Source organism: Chiloscyllium plagiosum, chromosome 13 (genome assembly GCF_004010195.1).
Source record: "Chiloscyllium plagiosum isolate BGI_BamShark_2017 chromosome 13, ASM401019v2, whole genome shotgun sequence".
NCBI lineage: Eukaryota > Metazoa > Chordata > Chondrichthyes > Orectolobiformes > Hemiscylliidae > Chiloscyllium > Chiloscyllium plagiosum.
Window position 1 is genome coordinate 3,362,812 of NC_057722.1, and position 26,934 is coordinate 3,389,745.

A 26,934-nucleotide genomic window follows, 5' to 3' on the forward strand; every position below is an offset into this window, starting at 1 on the left:
ATTTCTGGTCATCCTTGTCCTTTTCCAAATAGTTTTGAATCTAACAGAATTGTGATAGCTGTCCACAAATGGTCCCCTGCTGAAATTCAACCACTTGCCTACCTTTGTTACTAAAATTAAGTCCAGGACTGCAACCTCTCTTATAGGGCTTCTACATACTGGCTTAAAAAGCTGCCCTAGATGCATCTTATGGATTCCACTCCCTTCAAACCTTTTACTCAATGTGCTTAGGAGAGCTGCCATCCTTACCCAGACTGCAATGTGGTTGACTGTTACTGTTTTCTGGGCAATTCATGATAGACAATTAATGCTGGTGCAGTTAGTGATTACCACATTCCCAAGAACAGATATCAGAACTGTCTGAAATCAGAAACATATCTCAGTTGGATTTGATTGGAGATGCTGGTGTAGTACTGGGTTGCACAAAGTTAAAAATCTCACAACACCAGGTTATAGTCATCTGATGAAGGAGCAGCGCTCCGAAAGCTAGTGCTTCCAAATAAACCTATTGGATTATAACCTGGTGTTGTGTGATTTTTAACTAAATCTCAGTTGGAGGGTTTTACAGAGTATCCCAGGGAGCAAGGGAATTGCCTACTGAATGTTCAAATATCCCAGGAAGTTCCCACAGTGGTCAGGATGCATTGAGGCATTGTTTGAACGATCCTGGCAAAATGTTTTTGGAGAGTGCAGAACTGAACGATCACTTAGTTGTCTGAAGTGACAACAGATTTGCTCTCCATGAACATATTTTGTCGAGACAAAAATTGATTTCTGGTCATTGCACAGAAAGTTTTGAGTGAAATACGTAACATTTAAACTATCTATTATGGCTGTGAAAGGACAATTGTGCTGGTAATAAAGCCCCATTATTCCACCAATAGTGTAAATGTTGGTTCAGTTCCTAGAATGGCCAGTTGCTTCCCTTTTATATTATTAGCAAAAATGAAAGAAACAGCAGCCAGGTTTCTTTCATGAACCCAAAATATATAGTTTATTATAAACAAAACTTATCCTGAATGCAAGCGTCAAACTCTGGTTAACATCCAAACTATGATTCAGAATTAAAACCTAATCCTACTCACAGAGACATTAGATTAGATTAGATTAGATTAGATTAGATTACTTACAGTGTGGAAACAGGCCCTTCTGCCCAACAAGTCCACACCGACCCGCCGAAACGTAACCCACCCAGACCCATTCTCCTACATTTACCCCTTTCACCTAACCTGCACATTTTTGGATTGTGGGAGGAAACCGGAGCACACGGAGGAAACCCACGCAGACACAGGGAGAATGTGCAAACTCCACACAGAGAGTCGCCTGAGGTGGGAATTGAACCCGGGTCTCTGGCGCTGTGAGGCAGCAGTGCTAACCACTGTGCCACCGTGCCGCCCAAAACCACACAAAAGGACAAGTCAGTGCAGAGATTTCTTTTTGAAAAAACAGAGCAAAGTACACAAACTCTTATGGACCAAGGGTCTAGAAACAAAGGGTAAAATGTGATGACTTTTCGCATCTGCTGAATTTCCCATCAACTAAGCTGAATTTCTAATGGTTTTAGATTGTCGACCAGATTAAATATCCAGTTTTGATTCCAATCATCTTGGATTCGACTTATTGAGAATTGGTTTAAGGTTTTGCCAACTAGATGGAAATACTGGTACTCAAACTCTATAAGGTTCTCAAGAATCAGCTGTAAGAAATAGAATGTTAGGAGAGAGACTGCAACTTCTGGGGTGCCATCTTTATGTAGAACAGAACCCTGTTTGGATGGAGCAGTTTTTGTCAGGTGTGTCCAGGAAGGGTTCCTGACTCAATATGTAGATAGGCCAACTAAAGGGGAGGCCATATTGGATTTGCTTGAACCAGGTCAGGTGTCAGATCTCTCAGTGGAAGAGCATTTCGGTGATAGTGATCACAACTCCCTGACCTTTATTATACTCATGGAGAGGGATAGGAGCAGACAGTATGGGAAAGTATTTAATTGGGGGAGGGGGAATTACAATGCTATTAGGCAGGAACTGGGGCACCTAAATTGGGAACAGATGTTCTCAGGGAAATGTATGACAGAAATGTGGAGGTTGTTTAGGAACCCATTGCTAACAGTGCTGGACGGGTTTGTCCCACTGAGGCAAGGAAGAGGTGTGAAGTTGAAATAACCTTGGGTGACAAAGGATGTGGAACATCTAGTCAAGAGGAAGAAGAAAGCTTACTTAAGGTTGAGGAGGCAAGAATCAGAGAGGGCTTTCGAGGGTTACAAGGTAGCCAGGAAGGAACTGAAGAATGGACTTAGGAGAGCTAGAAAGGGGGCATGAAAACATTTTAACGGGTAGGATTAAGGAAAACCCTAAGGCATTCTACGCATATGTGAGAAACAAGAGGATGGCCAGAGTGAGGGTAGTGCCGATCAGGAATAGTGGAGAGAACTTGTATCTGGAATTGGAGGAGGTAGGGGAGGCCCTTAATGAATGCCTTGCTTCAGTATTCACTCCTGAGAGGGGCCTGATTTGGGATCTGATTAATCCTTTACCATTCCTGACAATTAAGGATGATAGGAGTAGTAGGGATATTGTTTGATTTTGAATAGCTTACAAGCTTCCTTCAACAATTTCCCAGTAAAATGAGTGCCCTAATTTGTAGTGGGACTCCCCATTGGGTATTATTTCTTATATTCCCCAGCTACACTTTTGGCTGTGTACTGAGTCCAGTGTATTCCTGCAGTCCTGAGTACACATGACAATAAATTCCATTCTAATTCCAATTCTTCCCACAGATGCTACCAGATCTGCTGAGTTTCGTCAACAACTACTGTTTCAGTTTTTGATCTCCAGACATTCACAATTCTTTGGTTCATTTGAGTTAGCCAAGGATCTGATTTTTTTCGCTACTCCTTGTACCAGCATTTCCAATACCATTTTCTCTACTGGTTCCAGCGCCTCTCTGCGTAAAAGGTATATTCTCTCTGATCCATATATGGGTCCCCACACATTTGTCCTGAAATCCAACCATGTCACTGGCACTGTTTCCATTATCATCCCTTGTTTCCCTTATATGTCCCAATTCTCTGGCAATATCCGTTGCAGGACTGTGCTTTTTCTGATCTTTGATTAATACGTAGGCTTTCTAAGATTACAATTCTTTCTCTGGAATTGATTAGTTTCCTTAATCCATCACCCATCCCCAATTTATCTCTTCTACATTCTTCCCAACCCATGATCAGACAAGCACTATCATCCCATCAACTTCTAACTCTTAACATTTTACGAAGTTATGCAAGCGTTCAACCCCACCACCACTTCTCCTTCCCTGTATTCTTTGTTGATAAGTCTCAGTCAGTTAGCAAAATGGATGTGCCCACATCATGCAGTGTTCAGTATTATCAACCCCCTGATGGTGAGCAAATGATCATTCCCTGGTCATATTAGCCCTGACCAACAGGGGCCACTCCTCCCTGTTTTTAGTTCAACAGATCTTTAGTTTCAGCTGGATTTGCTCATGTGTCATTCCCACCTCCTTCCTTACTTAATCCTTTGGTGACCATATAAGCAGCCAAGTTGGAAGTAATAAGCCATGTCGAGAAACTTGCGACAAAGTGATGGCAGATTCCACACAACAATCTGGGTTTCCTTCATTTGCTCTGGTTTTTCTCCCACAGTTCAAAAATGTACAGATTAGGTGGTCTAGCCGTTCTAAATTGCCCCAAGTGTCCAGCTATGTGGATCAGCCATGGTATATGTGGGGTTACAGGGATAGGGTAGGAGGTTAGATCTGTGTGAACTCACTGGGCTGAATGGCCTGCATCCATGCTGTAGGGATTCTCTCAGAGGACTAGGAGGCTGTGCTGAGATGGCAAATGGGGCACGATACCAGTTTCGAGTTCGAAGAATCTTTGTTTTCTAAGTCACAAATGACTGATGAGGTGAAAAATCTTTGTTTTCTAAGTCACAAATGACAGCTTGTGCACCTGTGGCGAAGGTAACCTTCCCCTTCTCAACCTGTATGCACCTCTGTTGCATTTTCACAGTTATCTGGCTGGGTGATCCTGCTCAATACTTATCTAACATATTATAACCAAAGTATTATTGTAGTATATTCTCTTGTTACCTTTGGTGTCCTCCAAGGATATATCTTTGGTGGTCTCCTACTTTTCAGTTCTATGTTGACCCGGGTTTTCATAAGTAAACACTAAGTTTTCATAAGAAAACTGAAAGCATCTAGATCTATATCACAGCTGCCTCTGTGAACTCCTCCACTGTTGCTAAATTATCAGACTGCTGATTTGACATGCAGTGTTATGTGAGATAAAATTTCTGCTAACTGAGTATTAGGAAAACTAAAGCCATTGTTTTCAAACTCTAAAATCCATTGCATAGGCGCTGAGTGCATTCCTCTCCCTCACAGCTGTACTGAGAAAAGACACCTCGGAACGCTCATCCACGAAGGCCATAGGGGATCAGGAATAAGAAGGGTGCAGTCACTTTGATGGGATTGCACTACAGACCGCCCAATTTGCCAGCAGGTGATCAGGAAGCAGATATGTGGACAGGTTATGGAAAAACGTAAACATAACAGGGGGGATGTAGTGGGTAATTTTAACTTCCCCAATATTGACTGGGACTCATTTAGTGCCAGGGGCTTGGATGGGGGAGGAATGTTTTAGGTGTGTCCAGGGCAGTGTTTTTGAAACAATATGTAAATAAATCATAGTGATATTGGGGATTGAGCCAGGCCCAGTAATCAAAATTCAGTGGGAGAGCATTTTGGGAATAGTGACCATAGCTCTCTAGATTTTTAAGTTGCTTATGGATAAGGATAAGAGTAGTCATTAAATGAAAGTACTAAACTGGGGGAAGGCTAACTAAGACAATAGAATAGAATAGAATAGAATAGAATAGAATAGAATAGAATAGAATAGCCTTTATTGTCACCTGCACTTGAATGAGTGCAGTGAAATGTTTGTAATGTCACCTCTTTGACGCCATCTTAGGTACGGGGTACCGAGGTATAAGATACTTTAGGTGTTAATTACAGAATTGAAGGAGTAAAATAAAATAGTCTAGCATAGAAATACAAAGTTGGACCGAAGGGTCTGTTTCCATGCTGTACATCTCCATGACTCTATGACTCAACTTGCTGAAAGTCCAGAATGTATCTTTAAAATTACTCAAATTTCCTTTTCACTGAGTCTAAACCAACCGGGCTTCAGATTACGAGGCCTCGCAGCCTTCACGTACTCACCTCTGGCCAGACTCCCCTGCCACGTTGGCCTGGCCTCAGTCTGATATCCGGCTGTGACTCACTTCTGGGATTCGCTTCCCAGGTCAGCCTGGGCTCGGTCTGCTCCCGCTCCATGCTCCCAACTCGCTTCCAGGACTCACCTCCTGCGCTTTCAAGGTCTCTGACTCATCTTCCGTGCTGGGCTGGCCTTGGACTCACCTCCATTCTCCATTCCCTCGGTTAGCGTAGTTTAAGAAGTTAAAAGTGGAATGGGGATAAAGACTGCAGAAAAGCTCAGAAGTTTCTCTCTGGAGAGAAGGAGGAAGAGAGATTACCTGATCAAGGTATGCAAGAGGCTTGGATAGAGTCAATAGCCAGAGACTTTCCCACAGGGCAGGATTGACTGGCACGAGGGGTCATAGTTTTATGATATTTGGAGAAAGATGTAGAGGGGATGTCAGAGGAACGTGCTTTACGCAGAGAGTTGTGATTGTATGCAACGTGTTGCCAGCGGTGGTGGAAGGAAAGTCATCAGGGACATTTAAGCGACTGCTGGGCATGCACATAGATAGCAGTGAATTTAGGGGTGCATAGGTTAAGTTATTTTATTTTACATTAGGATTAATGCTCGGTACAACATTGTGGGCCAAAGGGCCTGTTCTGTGCTGTACTGTTCTATGTTTTAAAAGAGGGCAGAAAGGAAAGAAAGGAACCTAGCAAGCAGAGGAGCGTCCTATTCTACCACCACCTTGAATTTAATTCACAAAGGAGAAAGACATGGTGGATGGTGAGTCTCAAGAGGGATATATTGATATTTTGGAGCATGTCAATATTAGTCAGGAAGCGGGGAATGTAGACTGGGGGCAGCTATTTGAGGATACATTCATATCTGTTATGTAGGAATCTTTTAAAGACCATTTGCTTAGAGTTCAGGACCATCATGTACCTGTGAAAATGGCATAAATATGGCAAGATTCAGGAACCTTGGATGATGACCGAAATTGAGAGCTTAGCCAAAAATAAAAAGGAGGCAAACGTAAGGTTTAGAAGCTGAAGGCAGACAGACCCCTTGAAGAATACAAAGATGGCAAGAAAGAATTCGAACAAGGGCTAAAACAAGCCATGAAATGTTTTTGGCAAACAGGATTAGGAAAAATCCCACAATGTTTAAGGAGCATATATATAAGGAGCAGGTGGGTAGCTAGAGAAAGGGTAGGTCTGCTGAAGGACAAAGAAGGGAATTTATGTGTGCAGCCAGAGGAAGTGGGTGAGGTCCTTAATGAATACTTTGCATCAGTATTCACAAAGGACAAGCCATAGTAGATGGTGAGTCTCAAGAGGGGTATATTGATATTCTTGAGCATGTTGGTGTGGAAAAAAAGGAAGAGGTGTTGGGTGTTTTTTGAAAGCATTAAGGTGAACAGGTTCCCTGGACCTGATGGGATCTATCCCAGAGTGCAGAGGGGAGGTAAGTGAAATTGCTGGGGCTTGGACAAAATCTTTGTATCTTCTTTTGTCACAGGAGAGGTCCCAGAAGATTGCAGAACAGTCAGCATTGTTCCTTTGTTTAAGAAGGGCAGCAGGGATAATCTGGGAAATTACAGGCCGGTGAGCCTTGCATCAGTAGTAGGGAAATTATTGGAGAAGATTCTTAGGAGTAAGATGTACTCATATTTGGAAAAATATTAATTTATTAACAATAGGCAGCATGGCTTCTTATGGGGCAAGTCATGTCTCACAAACTTGATTGCGTTGTCTGAGGAAATGCCAAAGATTGACGAGGGCAAGCTGAAAGATTGTCTTTATTGACTTTAGCAAGGCCTTTGGCAAGGCTGATACAAAAGATGAAGTCATATAGGATCCGTAGTGAGCTGGTAAAATGGATACAGAACTGGCTAAGTCAGAAGACAGGAAGTAGTGATGGAAGGGTGTCTTTCTGAGTGGGGATCCATGATCACTGGTTTTCCTCAGGCCCCGCAGGGGCCCCTGATGTTTGTAGTAGATGTAAATGATTTAGAGGAGAATGTAGATGGCCTGATTAATAAGTTTGCCAATGACGCCATGACTGGGGGAGCTGGATAGTGAAGAGGATTGCAGCAAGAGTATACAGCAAGATATAGATAGGCTGGAGACATGGAAGGGAAATGGTAAATGGAGTTTAATCTGGACAAATATAGGGTGGCATGGGGCTCAGTGGTTAGCACTGTTGCCTCACAGTGCCAGAGACTTGGGTTCTATTCCCACCTCAGGCAACTGTCTGTGTGGAGTTTGCACATTCTCCCCGTGTCTGCGTGGGTTTACTCCGGGTGCTCCAGTTTCCTCTCACAGTCCAAAGATGTGCAGGTCCGGTGAATTGGCCATGCTAAATTGCCCAAAGTGTTAGGTGCATCATTCAGAGGGATATGGGTCTGGGTGGGTTACTCTTTGGAGAGTCAGTGTGGATTTGTTGGGCTGAAGGGCCTGTTTCCACACTATAGGGAATCTAATCTAATCTAAAATACGAAGTGATGAGTTTTGGAAGATATAATGCAGGAGGGAGGTATACAGTGAATGGAAGAACCCTTAGTAGCATGAACATACAGAGAGATCGAGGCATACAGGCCCACAATTTCTTGAAAATGGCAACACAAGTGGACAAGATGGTCAAAGTATTCAGCCTGCTGACCAGTGGTGTTCCACAGGGATCGGTTCTGTGACTTCTGCTGTTCGTGATTTTTAGAAAAGACATGGATGAGGAAGTGGAAGGCTGGGTTAGTACATTTGCTGATGACACAAAGGTTGATGGAGTTGTGGATAGTGTGGAGGGCTGTTGTGCGTTGCAACGGGACATTGACAGGATGCAGGGCTGGGCTGAAAAATGGCAGATGGAGGTCAACCTGTAAAAGAGTGAAGTGATTCATTTTGGAAGGTCGAATTTGAATTCAGATTATAGGGTTAAAGGCAGGATTTTTGGCAGTGTGGAGTAACAGAGGCATCTTGGTGTCCATGTCCATAGACTCCTCAAAGTTGCTACTCAAGTTGATAAGAGTTGTTAAGAAGGCATATGATCCGTTGGCTTTCATTAGCAAGGGGATTGAGTTTAAGAGCCGTGAGGTTATGCTGCAAGTCTATAAAGCCCTGGCGAGACACAGCTTGGAATATTGTGTTCAGAGTTTGGGAGAAGATTTGTAGCTCGGGTGCTCGTTGTTGTGGTTCTGTTCGCCGAGCTGGGAATTTGTGGTGCAGACGTTTCATCCCCTGTCTAGTATTATAGGACTACTATTATAGGACAAGCCAAACAGAGAACAGCCAGGGAATTCCTAGAGGCATGGCACTCATCCACAGATTCAATCAATAAGCACATCGACATGGACCCAATATACCGACCACTGCAGCGGACAGCTGGAACTGACAACCAGAAGCGGCAGATTCAAACTACTACAAATGCCGGAGGAAACACCACAGAAGCGCTTCACAGGAGGCTCCCAAGCACTGAGGATGTCACCTAGACAGGGGACGAAACGTCTGCAACTCAAATTCCCAGCTCAGCGAACAGAACCACAACATATTGTGTTCAGCTCTAGTCGTCTCATTATAGGAAGAATGTAGAAGCTTTGGAGAAGGTGCAGAGGAGATTTATCAGGATGCTGTCTGAACTGGAGGGCATGTCTTATGAAGAAAGGTTGCGGGTTTTTCTCATTGGTGTGAATAAGGATGAGAGGTGACTTGATCGAGGTAGACAAGATGATGAGAGGCATAGATAGAGTAGATAGCCCCAGAGACTTTTCCCCAGGGTGGAAGTGGCTATCACAGGGGGGCATAATTTTAAGGTGATTAGAGGAAGGTTTAGGGGAGATATCAGAGGTAGGTGGGTGCGTGGAATGCACTGCCAGCAGTGGTAATAACATTAGATACATTACGGACATTTAAGTGACTTTTGGAGAGGCACATGAGTAAGGTAAAATGAATTGTATGTAGGTGAGTTTGATCTTAGAGCAGGATAAAAGGTCAGCACAACATCGAGGGCCTAAGGGCCTGTACTCTGATGTATTGTTCTATGTCTATGTCAAAAAGGCACATGTCATGCATGCCTTCATTGGCAGGGCATAGAGTATAAAAATTGGCAAATTGTGTTGCCGTTTTATAGAACTTCAGATCAGCCATATTGGAATATTATGCACAGTTCTGGTTATCATCCTACCAGCAAGATTTGGACGGTTTGGTGAGGGTACAGAAACAGTTTACCTGATTATGTTACCTGGTTTGGAGGGTGTCAGTTATGAGGACATATTGGACAAACTTGGTTGTTTTCACTTATATGTGGAAGAATGAGGGATGACCTGAGAGAAGTTTACAAAGTTATGAGAGGAATGGATAGTCAGTGTTTTTCTTATGGTAAAAATGTCAGTTGCTTGGGGACACAGGTTAAAGTAAAAGGGTTAAGTTTAACAGAGATGTGAGATGCAAGTTTTTTACAGTGTGGATGGTAAGTGCCTGGAATGTGCTGCCAGAGGAAATGGTGGAGGCAGATACAATATCAATATTTAAGAGACATCTTGACAGATATTTGAATGTGTAAGGAATAGAGGGATATGGACTGCATAGAAGCAAAAGGTTTTTAGTTTAGAAGGACATCAAGTGTCGGTGCAGGCTTGATAGGCCAAACACTCTAACAGTCTGAGACTAAGACAAATTTGTTTGCAGCCTCGATATCATATTTGATGTCCATCCACGGCATCACCTAGATTACCTATTTCCAACACCAGAATATCACCCGACTTCGTCTAATCCTTAGTTCTTTTTCTGAAGCCATCATCTGTTGTGTTTAAACCTGAAGATTCCAATGTTTTTCTGATTGCCTTTGGCTTTGTACCCTCTAAAATCTTGAGGGCATCTAAACCTCTGCGTGTATATTAACTCGCACAATATACTGTTTCCCAATCACCCATTGTTGTCACTGACCTGCATTGGCTTACAGTTGAGCATTCTGTTGTTTTTAAAGTTCTTATCTTTTTTTCAGTACCCTGCATGACCTTGCCTCTGTCTATCTTTGTGAACTCCTTTGTAAGATGTAGAAACTGAAGTAAGCCAATTGGCCCCTCAAGCCTGCTCCACCACTCAGTTAGATTATGGCTGATTTGATTGTCACCTCAATTCCCCTATCTCATCTACCCAACAATAATACTATTGGCTCTGTTTTTAGTCAAGAATCTATCTATCTCTGTCTTTAAAATATTTAATGACCTCTCTTTGAAAGAGTGTTGCAAAGACTTGCATTTTCCAAGAAAAGGTTTCTTCTCATCTCTGTCGTAAATGGAGGACTCCTGAAATATATCCCCTCATCATAAGTCTTTCTCACAAGGAGAAACATCTTTTCAGCATCTACCCTGTTGCATATTCTCAGGATCTTTGCATATCTCAAAAAGGTCGCCTCTTATCAAAACTCCCAATGATTGTTTCTTCAAATGTATTTTCTCCATCCCAGATATCAGTCAGCCATGTGAACTTTTAATCATGCCATTGTTGCTGCATATTCCTGAAGATTTGGAAGTCCCAGCCCCTCTGCTTGATTTCTTCCTTTGATATGCTACTTAACCCAGCTCTTTGATCAAGCTTTGGCCATCTCACCTTGTGTGACAATGTCAGCATCCATTTTGTAATGCTCCTGTGAGTTTTGATGGGATGTTTTGCTGCATTAAAGGCACCATGTAGAAATATACTGCATGCTGTGAAATATGTTTTTTCCCTCTCCAACTTTATGGTGACGGGAGCCCAGAAAAAAAATCCCATGTTTCGCATAAGCCAATCTAACCCTTTGGTTGGAGCCTTGGGTGGGGAGATGGAAAAGCTCTTGCCAAACTATGAAACACATATTTGGAAATATAACTGGTATAAATTATTTCACTTCTGCCAGAAATAAAATATATGTTATACAATTCAAAAATAGCTGCATATTAAGGCTCATTTCAGTGCCAGCATTTGAATGTTCACTTTCCATTCAAAAGAACTGAGTACATACACTCCCCACTGCTTCGGGTTTCTAATTTCTGTCCTACATTCAGTTTCAGAATCTGATAACATGCCAAATTTTACTACTTCTGACTTAACAATTCACATGCTTGTATGTTTCAATGCTGAAGTTAATAATTTACTTGTCCATTATTTATTCCAGAATTGACGATAGCCTTCAGGTAAAGATTACAGACAATGCGCTCTCCAGAGATCTCTTCCCTATGGACTACCACTGCTTGGGAGACAATGAGAATAGACCTGTTCGGTGGATGGCACTTGAAAGTCTTGTCAACAATGAGTTTTCTAGTGCAAGTGATGTGGTGAGCAACCATCTGATAATTAGGAGTTTCATAGTTAGTGCAATGTTCAGAGTTCATTCCATACTTTGGAAGGTAAATTCACTGCCCAGTACAATATTGACAAATACAATATAAAGTATTTTTATTCCTTGTCTCTGAAGTATATCTGACAGTTTAGTTAGCTTGCCTGAGCGAAAAGTGTCTCTTTACACTCCTAATTATTTTGCAGTAAATTTTGCTGAAAATTACAAATGTGGTTATAGGGAGAAAGTGAGCACTGCAGGTGCTGGAGATCAGAGTTGAAGAGTGTAGTGCTGGAAAAGCACAGCCGGTCAGGCAGCATCCGAGGATCAAGAGGATCAACGTTTCCAGCATAAGCTCTTAATCAGGAATGAGAGGGTGAGCCCAAGGGGGCTGGGAGATAAATGGGAGGGGGGTTGGGCTGGGGGGAACGTAGCTGAGAATATGACAGGTAAAAGAAGTTGGGGGTGAAGTTCAGAGGTCAGAGAGGAGGGTGGAGTGGATAGGTGGGAAGGAAGATGGACAGGTCAAGAGGAGGGGTGCTGAGTTCGAAGGTTGGATCTGGGATAAGTTGGGGGGAGGGGAAATGAGGAATCTGGTAAAATCAACATTGATAATTGAATAACCCAAGTTTGATCTCAGCTAGGCTCTCCTTACAAAGGTGTGAAAAAAGAACAGGTAGGAAAGAAGTGGCCGAATCAAGTATTATGGTACAACTTTATTTGTTCCAGAACTGGCTGAGTGGCAGGAAGCAGAGAGTGATGGTCGAGGGATGTTTTTGTGATTGGAAGCCTGTGTCCAAAGGTTCCACAGGGATCAGTATTGGGGCCATTGCTTTTTGCGGTTTATTTAAAACAATTTAAACTTAAATGTAGAAGGGTTGATCAGTAAGTTTGCAGATGACACAAAATTTGATGGGTGGTAGGGAGAAAGATAGCTCTGGATTACAGAGGATATACAGAGGAACCTCGATTATCTGGCATTCGATTAACCGAACAAAATACTTCCCGTCCATGTCCTTTGGATAATTGAGGTTCCTCTACAGATGTGCTGGTTAATGGATTTTAATCTGGATAAATGTGACAATATGCGCTTGGACAGGACCATAAGACAAATGAAAATATGATGAACTGTAGGATCCTGGGAAGCACTGGGGCTCAGAAAGACCTTGATATGCATGTACACCCATCCCCTAAGGTAGCAGTACAGGTGGATAAAGTAGTCAAGAAGGCATATAGAATACTTGTCTTTATTAGGTGAGGCATAAAGTTTAAGAAAAGGGAGGTTATGTTCAAACTGTATAAACTTTTGGTTAGACCACAGCGAGAGTATTGTGTACAGTTCTGGAATATACTATATAGGAGGAATGTGATTGCAATGGAGATGGTGAGGAGGATGTTACAAGGATGTTCCCTGCGCTTGAGAATTTAAGTTATGAAAAGGGATTGGACAGACTGGATTCTTCTCCTTGAAGCATCAGAGGTTTGGGGGGTTGGGGGGGAGGGGGGGTGGCATGGCTCAGATGTATAAAATTATGAGGAGCATAGGTAGGGTAGACTGGAAGAAATCTTTCCCCTTGGTGGAGGCATCAATAACCAAGGGACGAAAAGGTAAACAGCACATGTAAGGAAAAATATTTTCACACAGAAGTTGGGAGGAATCTGGAACTCACTGTCTGTAAAGGTGGTAGAAAAACCCTCATAACATTTAATAAGTATTTAAACATGCACTTGCGATGCCAAAGCAATGCGCTAAGTGCTGGAAAATGGGATTAGAATACTTAAGTGCTTGTTTTTGACTGACATAGACTCAATGGGCATTTTTCTGTGCCACAGACCTGTATGACTCCATCTTTGTAAACTATAATTTGTAACTTAGTGTTATGACCATCTTCACACTTGTTGCTCCTCCAAGACTTTCATGTTCGTTGGCCTTCAATACCATCACCTGACTACCCCGTCACACATAGGACCCCCTCCACCTCACCACCCATGTCAGCACTCACTGCCCCTCCTGATACTTTTGTGCTCAGTGGATCTCCACCCCACCTGTCCTCACATGCTTGCCAGCCCTCCATCTCTCTCGTGCTTGCCACCTTTCCTCATTCCCTCACACTCAATGGACCTTCCCACCCCATCACTCTCACCAGTCCTCCTGAGACCCTCACATTAACCACCTCACCCCACACCCTTACTACCTCCTCATACCCTCATGGGGAAGTAATGGTATGATCACTAGATTATTAATTAAGAGACCCAGTAATATTCTGTGTTCAAATCCCACCATGGCAGATGATGGAATTTGAATTCAATAAAAATCTGTAATTAAAAGTCTAATGGTGACTGCTGATTGTGAGAAAAACACATCTGATTCACGAATGTCCTTTAGGGAAGGATATCTACTGTTACACTCAAGCCCTAATTGCAAGAAAGGTTCAGATATCCAGCTAGTGATAAGCTGCAGAAGTAAGTAGTAATAGTAACTAGAAAATTAGATTTTCAAGGCCAATTAGACTCCAGGCCAACTTATAGAATTACAGAGATGTACAGCGCAGAAACAGACCCTTCGATCCAAGTCGTCCATGCCAATCAGATATTCTAAATCAATCTAGTCCCATTTGCCAGCATTTGGCCCATATCCTTCTAAACCCTTCCTATTCAAATACCCATTAAGAGGCCTCTTAAATGTTGTAAATGTACCAGCCTCCACCACTTTCTCTGGTAGCTCATTTCATGCATGCATCACTCTCTGCGTGAAACAGTTGCCCCTTAGGTCCCTTTTACATCTTTCCCCTCTCACCCTAAACCTATACTGTCTATTTCTAGATTCCCTCACTGCAGGGAAATGACCTTATCTATTTACCCTATACTTGCCCTTCATGATTTTATAAACCCCATGAGGGGCAAGCATAAGGTAAATAGACAAGGTCTATGTGATGATTTTTCTATGATAGACCTATTTTTGTTTTCATTTAGGATATTGAATTTTAGCATCACATTCAGAAAATTAGAAATGGGCTAGCTGTATATAAAGAGCTGAAAATGTGTTGCTGGAAAAGCACAGCAGGTCTGGCAGCATCTAAGGAACAGGAGAATCGATGTTTCGGGCATGAGCCCTTCTTCAGCCCTTCTTCGGGCTCATGCCCGAAACGTCGATTCTCCTGTTCCTTGGATGCTGCCTGACCTGCTATGCTTTTCCAGCAACACATTTTCAGCACTGACCTCCAGCATCTGCAGTCCTCACTTTCTCCTCCTAGCTGTATATAAATGCAAATATTCATTTATACTCATGATGTTCAATCAGTTTAAAACTACCCTGATTTTATTTCCATTCCCTCTGCAAAAAAAGTCATTTGCCTTCCAAATGACTACTATTAATATTTTTACTTTCATGTACAAGCAAACAGCTTTCCTCTGTTTAGCTCAGATTTTTGCATTTCTCTCAATTTAAATAATGTGTTGTTTTTCTATTCTTCCTCCGAAGTGGACAAGTTCACATGATTCCTGATGAAGGGCTCTTGCCTGAAACATTAAATCTCCTGCTGCTCAGATGCTGCCTGACCTGTTGTGCTTTTCCAGTACCCCACTCTTGACCAAGTTCACATAATGCTCTATCCACCAAATCTTTGTCTATTTACTTAACCTATCTACATTCCTTTGCAGACTCCTTATGTCATATTCATAACTTACTTTCCCAACCGCCTTTGCAACATATGCAAATTTAGCCATATATTCAGTGCTTACACCTGAGTAATTTGTGTAGATAGTAAATAATTGAGGTACCAACAATGGTCCTTGTGCATTCCATTCATCACATCCTGCCAACCTGAAAGCAACCCATTTCTGCCCACCTGCTTCCTGTTGCCAGTGCTCATATATTACCTTCCACACCATCAGCTCTTATTTCATTACTTAACTTACAGTGTAGCATCATATCAAATGCTTGAAACAAACATGCAAATTAGAAGCTGGCCATTTGGCCCCTTGAGTTTGCTTCATCATTTAATAAAACCATGGTTTATTTGATTATAAGTCAAGAGCGTCGTGCTGGAAAAGCAGAGCCGATCAGGCAGCATTGGAGGATCAGAAGAATCGACGTTTCGGGCATAAGCCCTTCAACATAAAATGTTAGTAAAGCTTCCTGAAGGAAGGGCTTATGTCTGAAATGTCGACTCTCCTGCTCCTCGGATGCTACCTCACCTGCTGTGCCTTTCCAGCACCATACTCTCGACTCTGATCTCTAGCATCTGCAGTCCTCACATCCTCCTTTACTTGATTATAACCTTAGTTCTACATACCTATTTAACCAAATAACCTTTCAAACGCTTGCTTATTAAGAATCTTATCTACTTCTACTTAAAGCTCTTCAAAGACTGTGTTTCTCAAAAGGCAGTGGAAACAGAGTTCTAAAGAGTCACTTGCTGAAGGGAAAGACTTCTCTTCATTTATCTTTGTTGCGAAGCAGTGACCCCTGGTTGTAAAGCCTCCCACAAGAGGATACATCCTTTCTACATTTAAGTTGTAAAGATTCCTCAGAATTTTAAATGCTTCGGTCAAGTCACCTCTTATTCTTCTAAACTCCAACAGATATGAGCCTAGCCTGTCTAACCTTTCCTCATAAGACAACATGCCGGTTCTAGGTATTAGACTAAAGTCAGAAGACACACAATACCAGGTTATAGTCAAACAGGTTTATTTAAAATCACAAGCTTTTGAGCGCTGTTCATTCGTCCAATGAAGAAGGAGCAGCGCTTTGAAAGTTTATGATTTTAAATTAACCTGTAACCTAGTGTGACTTCTTTGAACCTTCTCTGAACTACCTCCTAACTGCATTTGCATCCTTCCTTTAAAAGTGAGACCTATTTACTAACATTCATGAGAGCACCCAGAACACTTCTTATCTCAGAACTCTGCAATCTCTCACCATTTAGATGATTTCCTTCTTTTTTATTCTTTCTGCCAAAATGGACCAATTCATCTTGTCCTGTATCAAATTCAATCTGCCTGATCTTGGCATAATCAGCAAATTTAACAACCAAACCTTCGGTCCCTAAATCCTCTATTTAATTGGAAACAGTTGAGGTCCCAGCATTGACCCCTGTGGCATACCACTTGTTACTTCTTGCCAACATGAAAACCCAATTATGCCTACTCTTTGCTTCTGGTTCAACATTCTCATGTGTTACCCCTTACACTGTTCAACTTTATTTTAGCAGTAACTCATGGCACATGATTAAATGATTTTGGAAATCCAAGAACTGTACATCCACAGCACATTATTTTAAAGAACTCCAATAAACCAGTTAGATATGCTTTACCTTTCTGAACATCATGTTGACTAGACCTGATTAACTTGAATTTTTGAAAGTACTCTGCTATAAAATCCTTCATTACAGCTTCTAATACCTTCATTTTGACTTAAAGTTAAACTAACTGTGATGTAGATTCCTGCTTTGTGGCTTCCTCCCTCTTTGAATGCGAGAGTTGCAGTCACTATTTATCAATCTAACGGATCCTTCCCAGCTACAGGAAATTTTGATAAATTAGAACCTATGCATTAACTACTCACTAGGTGCTTATGATGTGCAAATCAGAACCTGGACATTTGTCAGCTCACTGTTCCAACTATTTACTCGGTACCATTTCCTTGATGATTGTAGTTTTCCCTTGGATTTCCTGATTTGTAACTATTTTTGTGGATATTATTTGTGTTCATCCATAATGAATGCCACTTCAAAATACCTGATCAATTCATCTGCCATCTCCTTATTTTCAATTTTTTAATTCCCCAGACTCATTTTCTATGGGACAAAGTTCACTTTCATTAATTCTTTTCCTTTTTATCTGTAGAGAGCTATTTGTGTGACTGCCCAGTGACATAACACAGTGCTGGGTCCCTTATTGTATATATAAATGATGTAGATTAGAATGTTGGTTGGGGGGGTAATAAGTAAGTTCGCGGATAACACAAAGATTGGCCGGATAGTTAATAGTGAAGAAGAAGGTCTTAGATTAGAAGATATAAACAGGTTGTCAGATGAGCAGTTCAGTGGCAGGTAATCCTGATAAGTGTGAAGTGGTATACTTTAAAAGGAGTAACAAGACAAGGGGGTCCCCCAGGAATAGCAGGGCACAATGAAGCTCAGAGGAACACGGATTTTGCAGTGTTTGTCCACAGATCCCTAAAGGGTCAGGTTAAAATTGTAGTTAAGGCAAATAGGACACTTGCAGAGGGGTTATGTTGGAGCTGTACAGGGCTATGTTTAGGCCAGTTGGGGTTTTGTGCACAGTTCTGGTCACTGCACTGAAAGGAGGATATGATTGCACTGGAAAGAGTGCTGGGGAAATTTATCAGGTTGCATAAGTTAAAGCATCTTAGCCATGAAGATAAGCTCAGGTAGATTTCTTTGGAGCAGAAAAGGTTGAAGGGGAGCATGATAGAAGTGTATATGATTATGAGTGACCTGGTCAAAAAGCTGCAATTCCCCTTAGTTGAAGGGTTAAAAACATGGGAGCACAATTTTAACTTGAAAGACAGACAGTTTAGAGGGGTTTTGAGGGAAAGAGTTTTCACCAGATTGTGGTGGAGGTCTGTAATGCACTGCCTGGGAAGTTGGGTGAGGCAGTTAATCTCTCAACCTTTAAAAAATACTTGGATGAGCATTTGAAGTATCATAACATTCAAGGTTATGGGCCTAATGCTAGAAAGTGTGACTAGTATAGGTTTAATATGTTTTTGATGGTACAGATTCAATGGGTCAAAGGAGCTGTTCTGTACAATTTGTCTGCCCCTGCATCTTTCAAATTAGATTTTATTGTCAGACGTACTCAAATATAAAATTACAGGAGTACAGTGATAAGTGTAGAATGTCGCCACACATGATGCTATCTTAGGTACTAAAATAGATTAGGTACAAAAATTGAAAAATAAAGGAAAAAAAGCTGAAGTCTACATTATAGTTCTCCATAGTATAAATTAGGGAAATAAAGACATAATGTTAAAAGACAAACATTACAGTCCTTCTATAGCCTGCAGTTCACCAAAGATCTTGAAACAGCACCTTCCAAACCCATGACTACTTCCACCTAGAAGGGCAATGGCAGCAGGTACTTGGGAACACCATCACCTGCAAGTTCCCTTCCAAGCCACTCACCACCCTGACTTGGAAATATACCACTGTTCCTTCACAGTCGTTGGGTCAGAATTGTGAAATTCACTCCATTGTGAGTCAACTCACAGCAAGTGGACTGCAGCGATTCAAGAAGGCAGCTCACAACCACCCTCTCAAGGGCAAATTGGGATGGGCTTTTAATGCTGGTCAGCCAGCAACGCCCAAGTCCCACAAATAAATATTTTTAAAAAGTTGCTCCATGCTGGAGATTTTCCACACATGGTCTCACTGTTCCTCTCACTGGGCCAATCCCAACTGGGCTCGCAAGCCACAGACTAATATTTGTGACTGGCTGACTGTATGGACCCCAAACTGCTAACCACCCCATCCCAGGCCTCCAGACCACTGACCGCCCCACTCCAGGCCTCCAGTCCACCCAGCACACCAGCCGCTTTGCTCCATTCCGCATCCCCAGCCCACTGGCCATCCTACTCCAGGCCATCAGTTGTTGCAACACTCTAATACCATCGCTGCCACTCTCTCCACCAGGTATGTTTAACAAAAAACTAAAAAGAAAGAGAAGAATGAGATAAGGGAGGAAAGAAGAAGCTGACAGAAAGCCCCTAGCTGAGCCTGGACACTACCTACTCTGCCACCACAAGTTCACTTTAGCTCTGCTTTCATGTTTTCATAATTGCCCTTAATTAACTTAAAATTGTCTTGCAATCACTCCTTTCTCCCTCAAACTAAATGCAAAATTCGAACATATTATTATGGGGGTGCCTTCACTGAGCTAATCCCATTTTATTATGTATTACCAAATCTAGTACAGTCTGCTCTTTTGACAGTTCCAGAACATGTTGTTTTTAAAACTGCCCCAAAAGCATTCTATGAATCCCTCTTCTGGGCTACATTTGCTCCATCAAACTTTTCCAGTTGATATGCAGATTAAAAATACCCATGAATATTGACGTGTCAGAGGACCTGTACATGTCTTCCTCAAGTAACTAAACTTAGGCCGTCTCTCTGTGCTAATACCATCATTAACTAACAGAGCTACCCCTCCACCTTTTCCTAGCTGCATGAATTTCCAAAAAAGAGTCCACTACCCATCGCTCTTTAAGTCATCATGCAGCCATATCTCTGATTGTATTTCTTAGTTCTTTCTGCACTATCAGTTCATCTGTCGTTTCCAATTGTGGCATGGATGCAGATACAGACCCTTTACTTTTTATTCTTTTTGTAACCTCTAGTCTTATCCTATAGTTTACTCTTAGATTTCAACACTGTCCCTTTCTGTTTACTCTTATCTATTTATCATTTCCTTTATTAGTACCTTTCTCTGTTGTTTTGATTTACTATACCTCTCCAAATTTGATCCTTTGCCCCCTACTGTTTACTTCAAAATCCACTGTACTTCCCTAGTTATGCAGTTTATTGGAACACCAATCCCAGCACAGTTCAGGTGTAGACTGTCCCAATAGTACAAGTTCTGTTTTCTCCAGTATTGATGCCTGTGCCCCACAAACTGGAATGCGTTTCTCCCACACCAGTTTTTAAGCACACATTGATTTCTCTAATCATCTTCTTCCTATCCCAACTTGCTCGTGGCCCAGGTAATAGCTAATAATTATGATCATTGAGGTCCTGCTTAATTTGATGCTTGGCTGTTCGTTCTGATAATTCTTTCTTTATCCTGCTAAGGTCATTGTCATGACCACAATGACTGGATTCTCTCTGGCTCTGAGCAGAAGTCCTGAACCCTGGCATTGGGCAAGCAGCACAGCCACCTGAAATCACTCCTTGTTTAAGTGAACAGTGTCAATACTGTCTTCTGTTAACACTACATTTTTTTTTGCTCTCCCCACTTCATGCCCCTCAGTGCTTTAGTTGGTTAGCTAATCCACCATGCAGCCCTTGTTCTCATCCAAGCAAACAGAAGGAATTTGTGGACAACTGCAAAGGCTGAGACTGCAGCTCTCTGGGTCTCCTTGTCTGCCTTACTTGCTGTTACACTCATCTGTCCTTAACCAGGGACCAAATCAGAAGACCCCCAACCTAAGGGGTGTGACTTCCTCCAGGTATAAAGCTTTCCAGTAATATTCTCCACCCTGATATCTTAGTGCCTACAACTCAACCTTCCAACTCCATGACTTTGTGCTGAAGCTCCTCAAGCCTCAATCACTTACCATTTGTCCACTTACAGTTTGTCCTGGATCACATTGTGTTTGTCTGTGTTGCAGCCATACCTGTTCTGCGATCCTTAATATGTTTTCCTTCTTTATATATTGTATTGAGCCTTTCACTGGTACATGTACTATTTTAAATCTTAGGAATTGAATTGACTGTAACAACTTATCAGATACTCAATTAGGGCGGCATCTTGGCACAGTGGTTAGCACTGCTGCCTCACAGCGCCAGAGACGTGGAGAACGTGGGAGAATGTGGAGTTTGCACGTTCTCCCTGTGTCTGCGTAGGTTTCCTCCAGGTGCTCTGGTTTCCTCCCACAGTCCAAAGATGTGCAGGTTAGGTGAATTGGCTGTGCTAAATTGCCCTTAGTGTAAGGTGAAGGGGTAAATGTAGGGGCATACCCATTTATGGGTGGGTTGCCCTTCAGAGGGTCGGTGTGGACTTGTTGGGCCGCAGGGCCTATTTCCACACTGTAAGTAATCTAATCTAATATAAGAAAATAGCAAACATCTTTCCCGACTATAGAGTAAAAAGCAGATCCTGGTGGCTGAGAAAGCAACATAGCATTTATTTCCCCTTCTCCCTATTTCCTGAATCCCAGCATGCTGCTCGTAGCTGCACTGAGGTACTTGGCCTTCTAAACATTTTTAATCAATCAGGTAGGAGCAGGTGGGACTTGAACCCAGGCCTTCTGGCTTGGGGTTAGGGATTCTTGCACAATTTTGCAAGACCCTTCGTGCTGGTTAAACAAAATAGTGAGCTGGCTCCAGTTACAAAAAGTGTGGAAGTGTCAGCTACTTTCCTCCTATATCTAAATTCAGTTGCTCTTTCAGTGGAAACCTTGTGAAACCTGCTGAGGACTGAGAAACTTAGAATGAAATCTGTAAGCTTCAGTTAATTTGAGCAACTTGCAAATCACCCTCTGCTTCTCTCTCTCCTTTGTGATTGCCAATCACAGAGCTTCTAGCTTTTATTTCCCTCCTATTAGTACTGTTTTCAGATCAGTTGTTCCGAGATCTTTCAGACCAGTATTTCTTCCTATCCAGAAAGCTGCAGTTTAGATTAGATTAGATTAGATTACTTTACAGTGTGGAAACAGGCCCTTCGGCCCAACAAGTCCACACCGACCCGCCGAAGCGCAAACCACCCATACCCCTACATTTACCTCTTACCTAACATTACGGACAACTTAGCATGGCCAATTCACCTGACCTGCACATCTTTGGACTGTGGGAGGAAACCGGAGCACCCGGAGGAAACCCACGCAGACACGGGGAGAATGTGCAAACTCCACACAGTCGGTCGCCTGAGGCGGGAATTGAACCCGGGTCTCTGGCGCTGTGAGGCAGCAGTGCTAACCACTGTGCCACCGTGCCGCCCATTGATCCATTTGTAATCAATGTAAACTGTTTGAGGTCCTTTCAAATGTTCTGAAAAACAATTAGATTTCACAGATGTTTTAAAGCGTAGATTTTCCTCACTGTACTATTTTCAGGTCAAAGATCATCTGATGTTCAACAGATGATATTGAGTAAATATTGAGTATGTAACAAGTTGTTATAATTTTGAAATTGACTATTCAGATATGTAATATTGGTATAACTACTTAGTGCATCTTAATCCTGTGATTTAGAGAAAAAACTCAAAGAAAAATTGTTTAATACCAGTATCAAAATCTAGGGGCCAGATATTATTCCTGAAGTTTGAGTAATCTGAATAGAAGTCCTGATTACAAACTAGTTTATTCAAATAGAGACTTTTACTAAAAGCATTGTTGTTGAAATACTATAAAATACAGTATTTTGAGAAATTTTCTATTTACGTGCAAAAATATGCTCCCAAAACAAATCAAACAGATCTTCCTGGTATACGATGTCTTATGGTCTGTTTTGTCTTCTTTTAAGTGGGCATTTGGAGTTACATTGTGGGAGCTCATGACATTGGGACAGACTCCATATGTTGACATTGATCCTTTTGAGATGGCTGCTTATCTTAAGGATGGATACAGAATAGCCCAGCCAATCAACTGTCCAGATGAACTGTAAGTTACTGTGATACGCAGTGTTTTATTTTTGTGGATCTTATTTATAATTATGGAACAGTTTGTTTTGCTCCGTTTGGGTGAACCAAGCCCCTACTTAATGATGGGGAGCTCTGACATGCTGCTATATATCACAGTGACAGCCACTGATCGCAGGAGGATACTGCCAAATTGATCAGATGATCAGATCAGGAGCAGATGGAATTTAATCCTGATAAGTGTGAGGAGATGGACTTTGGGAAAAGGAACAAGAAACAAGAATACTCAGTGAATTTCAAGACAGTAGGAAGCTCACAGTTAGGTCACAGCTGGAGTTCTTTGTGCAATTCTGGTCACTAGATTATAAGAAAGAAGTATGCATTGGAGGGGATGCAGGGATGATTCACCAGAACTTTGCCTAGTTTAGCTGGATGAGTCAGGTTTTCTTTAGAGGAGAGAAACCTGCGAGAGGACATGTTAAAGGTGCATAAGATTATGAGAAGCATGGACAGGGTGTGTAGGAAGCAGCTAATAAAATTCTTTGAAGACATGACAAAGTTGCTTTGACGAGGGAAGGAATGTAGATGTCATATACATGGACTTTAGTAAGGTGTCTGATGAAGAAGTTGAAGTCACATGGGATCCAGGTGTACTAGCTAGATGGATCGAGAACTGGTTGGGCAACAGGAGACAGAGTGCAATAGTGGAAGGGAGCTTCTCAAGATGGAGACCTGTGACCAGTGGTGTCCCACAGGGATCCGTGCTGGGACCACTGTTGTTTGTGATATATATAAATGAGGAAGGTATCGGTTCCCTCATTAGCAATGTTTACAGATGACACTATGGACACTATGGAGCAATGGAGTTGCAGACAGTGAAGGGGACTGTCAGAGAATACAGCAGAATATAGATAGATTGGAGAGTTGGGCAGAGAAATGGCAAGTGGAGTTTATTCCGGACAAATGCGAGGTGTTGCATTTTGGAAGATGCAATTCCAGAACGAACTATACAGTAGATGGAAAAGTCCTGAGGAAAACTGATGTGCAGAGATCTGGGTGTTCAGGTTCATTATTCCCTGGAAGTGGCAATGCAGGTCGATAGAGAGGTCAAGAAGGCATACGGCATGCTTTCCTTCATCAGATGGGGTATTGAGTACAAGAGTTGACAGGTCATGTTACAATTGTAAAGGACTTTGGTTTGGCCACATTTGTAATACATTTGGAGTCCTGGTCGCCACATTGCCAAAAGGATGTGGATGCTTTGGAGAGGGTGTAGAGGAGCTTCACCAAGATGTTGCCTGCTATGGAGGGCGCTAGCTATGAGGAGTGGTTGAGTAGGTTAGGATTATTTTCATTGGAAAGAAGGCAGTTGAGGGGTGGGGACCTGACTGAGGCCTACAAAATCATGAGAGGTGTAGACAGAGTGGATAGCAAGAAACTTTTTTCCAGAGTAGAGGACTCAATTACTGGGGGTCATGAATTCAAAGTGAGAGGGGAAAAGTTTAGGGAGGATATATATGGAAATTTCTTTATGCAGAGGGTGGTAGGTTCCTGGAATGTGTTGCCAGCAGAGGTGGTAGGGGCAGGAACGAGAACAATATCTGGGTCTCTGGATTAGCAGTCTAGCAAAAATACCACAAGGCCATTGTCTCGCCACTAATGTCATAGTGGTAATGTCACTAGATTAGTAAGCCATAATGTTTAAGGCAGTTGTTAGGTCAGTTGACTGTATAGCTAGTTGGCAATGCAGAGAGGTACCAACAGCCCAAATTAAGGTTGCCATCCTCCTTGACTTTTCCCCATGTCTGGGGTGGGGTTACCCTCAAGTTACTATTATCAGTCGTTTCTCGTTCTCTCTAATGAGAGCATGGCATCTTTACCTTTTAGATGGCAGTTCAGCCCACAGTGATCTGTAAGTGAGCATCCTAGAAAGCATGTTGATCCTGCTGAGGGAAAGGGATATTAAGTGGTCAGGACCAATGCAGCATTCCATTTCTGAATGGTGATCTCACCCTTCCCTGATTCATGTATGATTATTCATGTATAGCCTTTACCCTGTAATTTGAAACTATTTTTGTATTTCCTGAACAGATTTGCAGTGATGGCCTGCTGTTGGGCCTTGGATCGTGATGAGAGACCAAAGTTCCAGCAGCTAGTGCAGTGTCTGACTGAATTTCATGCTGCCTTAGGGGCCTATGTCTGAACTGAGGTCCATTCACAAATGAAATCTTCAACGCTAAGCAGAATTAAAATAAGAAACGAAGAAAATCGGGGGAAATATTTCTTCTGAAACAGAGTGCCTTGAAATTCTTTCTTAGTTTTGTTTTGTAAAATATCTTGATAATGTGAGTTTTGGTATTTCATAATACAGCATCATGTTTACTGAATGAATACATTTTTACTAAGCTCCATATTGGGGTGAGGTTTCTGGAGCAGCCAAATTTATTAGACCAACATCAGTTTGGAACTTGGACTTTCATTTCTTAGCTCCTATTACCTATATTCCATGGGAGCCAGATTTTTAAAATTGTTTATGAAGCACATTGTGACATGATTTTTGAATGACTGTGCTGCTGCTTATCTACACCACAGCACCATTTCCCAAATGGTTCACTGCTTCACAAAGCTTTGGTTCATTTTCAGCAGTAACCAAAATCCCGGTCCATTCCTATGTCTTGTGTAATTCTTAAGCCTCTTGCACTTTGAAGCATGCAGGCTTTTTCCCATCATGCGGCAGATAGTTGGACTAGAGAAGGCACGTACAGATTTTTTAATTTTGTCTGAAAACACGGTAGGTAGGGTATGTTTTACATTTATCACTTGCTGTTGCCATGGTAAAGTTTAATCCATCACAATGTGGCATTCCACTGATATACTTCATTGACCAGTATGGGAGCTTTCTGTTCTTTGGTACGAGGTGGTTGGGATAACTAGGTTAAGACTTTCCTTTGTAAATCAAAATCTTGTATATACTTTTGAACAATTCAATTGTTTGTTAGTTCTAGTTGTCATCTTGTGTTCATCTTTGTACAATTTCATCTTTGTAAAATGCAGAGGATATGATAATAAAGCCGAAAAATATTTCTGAATATTTGTGAAGACTTAGATGAGTAATATTTAAACAACTACTGAGCAAATCAGGCTTGTATTTTTCAGTAATTCGCTGATATCTTCTTTGAATACTGAATATAGTCCAACATATACCATGAACCAAGGTAAGGGCAGTTACGTAATTATACAGTTGAGTTAGATGACTATTTGGATAGAAGTGGTCTGCAGAAATTTGGAGAGGAGTTAGGACATGGGCAATGGAATTGGTGTGGGCATGATGGCTGAATAGCTTCCTACATTTTTTTATCCACTCATAAGAAGTGGATGTTGCCAGCATTTATTGCCTGTCCCTAGTTATTCATTCATAGAGATGTGCAGCACAGAAAGCCAACCAGATATCCTAAATAAATCTAGTCCCATTTGCCAGCATTTGGCCCATATCCCTCTAAACATTTCCTCTTCATGTACCCATCCAGGTACCTTTTAAGTGTTGTATTTGTATCTCTATAAGGTGAACCCTCAGCCTCTGGTGCTCCAAGGAAAATAGCCTCAGTGTATTCAGCCTCGCCCTATAGCTCAAACCCACTAGCCCTGGCAACATTCTTGTAATCATTTCTGATCCCTTTCAAGTTTCATAACATTATTCTTATAGCAGGGAGACCAGAATTGCACGCAGTATTCCAATAGTGGCCTAACCAATGTCCTGTACAGCTGCAACATGACCTCCCAACTCCTGTACTCAATGCACTGACCAATAAAGGCAGGTATGCCGAACACCACCTCCACTATCCTATCTACCTGGGACTCCACTTTCAAGGAACTGTGAACCTGCACCACAAGGTCTCTTTGTTCAGCAGCACATCCCAGGACCTTATAATTAAATCCATGAGTCATGCCCTGCATTGCCCTTGAGAAGCTGATGATGAGCTCCGTTCTTGACCTTCTGCAAACCATGCACTGTGGGTTGACCCTAAAGGCAGTGCGTGAGAGAATTGCAGGATTTTGACCTAGCAACAGGGACCCAGTGAATT

General features: G+C 42.0%; 1 protein-coding gene across 4 annotated transcripts in view; it reads left to right on the forward strand.

Moving 5' to 3' along the window:
- ryk (receptor like tyrosine kinase) overlaps positions 1-25,943 on the forward strand; it is a 284,985-nt gene extending 259,042 nt beyond the window's left edge. For all 4 annotated transcript variants that reach the window (XM_043701687.1, XM_043701684.1, XM_043701688.1 and 1 more), the window contains 3 exons: positions 11,372-11,531; positions 22,738-22,874; positions 24,944-25,943. In XM_043701687.1, the coding sequence (XP_043557622.1) occupies positions 11,372-11,531; positions 22,738-22,874; positions 24,944-25,055 (409 nt within the window). In that variant the 3' untranslated portion in view covers positions 25,056-25,943. The remainder of the gene's footprint in view (positions 1-11,371; positions 11,532-22,737; positions 22,875-24,943) is intronic.
- Positions 25,944-26,934: the final 991 nt, after the last annotated feature.